The sequence below is a fragment of the Babylonia areolata genome, chromosome 4 (assembly GCF_041734735.1).
Source record: "Babylonia areolata isolate BAREFJ2019XMU chromosome 4, ASM4173473v1, whole genome shotgun sequence".
Classification (NCBI taxonomy): domain Eukaryota; kingdom Metazoa; phylum Mollusca; class Gastropoda; order Neogastropoda; family Buccinidae; genus Babylonia; species Babylonia areolata.
The window spans coordinates 48273658-48276162 of NC_134879.1; the positions used below are offsets into that span (position 1 = coordinate 48273658).

General features: G+C 45.0%; 1 protein-coding gene across 1 annotated transcript in view; it reads right to left on the minus strand.

Annotated features, from left to right (window-relative positions):
* LOC143281473 (uncharacterized) overlaps positions 1 to 1501 on the minus strand; it is a 48481-nt gene extending 46980 nt beyond the window's left edge. The window contains exons 1-2 of the mRNA XM_076586684.1: positions 824 to 1501; positions 314 to 495 (exon numbers count right to left, since the gene is read on the minus strand). Coding sequence (XP_076442799.1) covers positions 314 to 495; positions 824 to 837 — 196 coding nt within the window. The 5' untranslated portion in view covers positions 838 to 1501. The remainder of the gene's footprint in view (positions 1 to 313; positions 496 to 823) is intronic.
* Between the last annotated feature and the right edge of the window lie 1004 nt (positions 1502 to 2505).

Sequence of the window (2505 nt, forward strand, 5' to 3'; positions counted from 1 at the left end):
ACGGCTGACAGATTGACAGACAGACGGACGAACGATGACAAAAACTCAACAATGAATCTGTCAGCCCTCCGCACCAGTCGGTACACTTGAAATGAAAACATTTATTCAAAATAATAATAATAATAATAATATTTGGTATTTTTAACACGAAATTCAATAACAAAACAATACTGACACAACTACCCCTCTCATGCGATTACAAACACACAAAAATTATAGTCTGCTGTGCTCAGCCTCTGCCGCCGCAGTCCAGAACACACCAACGGTCAGGAATGGATGGGAGAAGGGAGATAGTAAGTTGGGGGGACAGCACTTAACACAGCGCCAAAGTCCTTCCAGCCGACGCTGTTGTCGTCGTCGCTGTTATCGTCGACGCGGTTGCGCCGCTGCCGCAGAACACTTCCAGTCCCGCACCATGCAGACCTCCCTCCAGCCCACAGCCACAACCAGCAGAGGAGTGGAACCGTCCAAACGGGCACAATGGAAGATAAAAACCTAAGAATGGCAAAGTGTCAGTTCTGACTCTGAAAGATGCTAATCACACCCAACCTATCATCCCGCCCATCCAACCTGCCGTTACAATAACATATTTCTTTGACTCGATTTAATTTAATTTATCCCAAAATAATAAATAATATTTCTTCATGAACACAACCACAATGATAGGAACACATATTCACGGCATCTCTTAATAACATAAAATAACATGAACAGCTACAGCAAATTCAAACAAACATGCATTCACAGCCTCTGTCATTCCCTCCACCACCATTCCTGCAAGTCCAAACGACCAGCTGACCAAGGAAACATCACACACCCTCACCTCAGACAGGTCATGTGAAAACCTGGAACTGGTGTTCCAGCCGTTGCAACGCCCGCCGACAAATGACAACCTGCTGCTTCACCACAGCAGAAGACATGGGAAGTTCAACTCCCAAAACCCCTATGACTCTCACAGCAGTTGACAGTGGAGTGCCAGAAAGATACAGGAACAAATCAAAAACAAATCAAAAACAAAAACACAACTCACTGACGCGAGTTGGTTCGCACGTGGTATTCGGGCCTAACGTGTTGCCGGCCTATCTGGCGGCTTACAGAAATATGTCAGCTAAGGGGAGTCTCACATTCTGGATATGTGTGAAAAACTACGAAATGGGCAAAAATGTTAATTAGATATATATAGAGAGAATTCTCTACTACAGTAGACGATTTTAAACGAAACTTGGCCCGATTGGAAAGGTGTCTAGAATGGGATGCTTTTTGGGGCATTCCATGCACCTAGCAAGGGGCTTGGAAAAAGTTAATCGGGGATACGCAAAGTGAAGGAGAAAATGTCACGGACGGGTATTTTCGAGTTCGCCCGCCTGCGTTATTTGTAAAAGGTCATGCGTAATTCCGATGGCAAGCAGTAAGTGCGCAAGAGTTGTGTACTTCAAAACTGTGAACGGAATGAAGTGTGGTGTCCTTCGCGCGAAGCTGAAAACGAAAGTGTACGACGACACGAGGGTTTGCGATTGTGCTTACCGATACATTCATCCACATGTTTTGCACCACACACACTTTGACGGAATAAAGTTGTCAGTCCTGTACACGCACCAAACCACGGAATGAAGTCAGTTGTCAGTGACGGATACACACACAATCCCGGAATGAAGTCAGTGTCAGCCCTACACACACTATCACGGAATGAACTTGTGAGTGTACACGCACATCATCAGTTAAAGAATTAAGTTGTCAGCAATGCACAGTCACGGAATGACGTTGTCAGCCCTGACTATAGGGCCACACACACACACAAAATGAATTTGTCACTGTACACTGACACACAGATACATGTTGAAGGAATGTTTGATTGTAACTGTACATGCACGACCTGTCCCCGGTCTGCCGAAGTGGATGTACCACACGTGTTCAGCGCTTGACGTTTTCATCCGAGGAGAGAACTTGACCCTGCATTCAACTCAGGAGGGAAAGGCGCCACCTAAAAATAACACGCTACCGCGAGAAGGGTTAGAGCTTTAACTTGGAAGAACTGAGAGCACAAAACGCTATGAGTTCTCTTTCACGCTGCGCCTCCAGCCGTTATCAGCTGTTGGGAGGGAGAAAGACCAGTGTGCTGTTCCGCGCGATGGCAGCGGCCACAGGGAGAAAACAACACCTCTTCGTTAACTTTTGATAACACATTGCTTGTCAACACAATCACTTAATGAATAGTATGGTCTGAAAGAGCACAGTCTTAGCTTTAAAACGATAGGAAACTCAAATGTGAACATCCGATTATTTTTCTCAGGATAACTGTTTGAAAAAAGCAGGTATGCTTACCACCAGTTTGTTAACATGCATTTTGACACATTTTTAACACACTGAATCTAATCTCACAAAATTCGCTCAACGCAGACAATACATTCCATGCACAGCATTACACATCAGCATGCCTCTCACTAACCTGTGTTCATGGCTGGAAATTCTGAAGGAAGCTGTGGCGTGTTAAAGATCACAACTGTT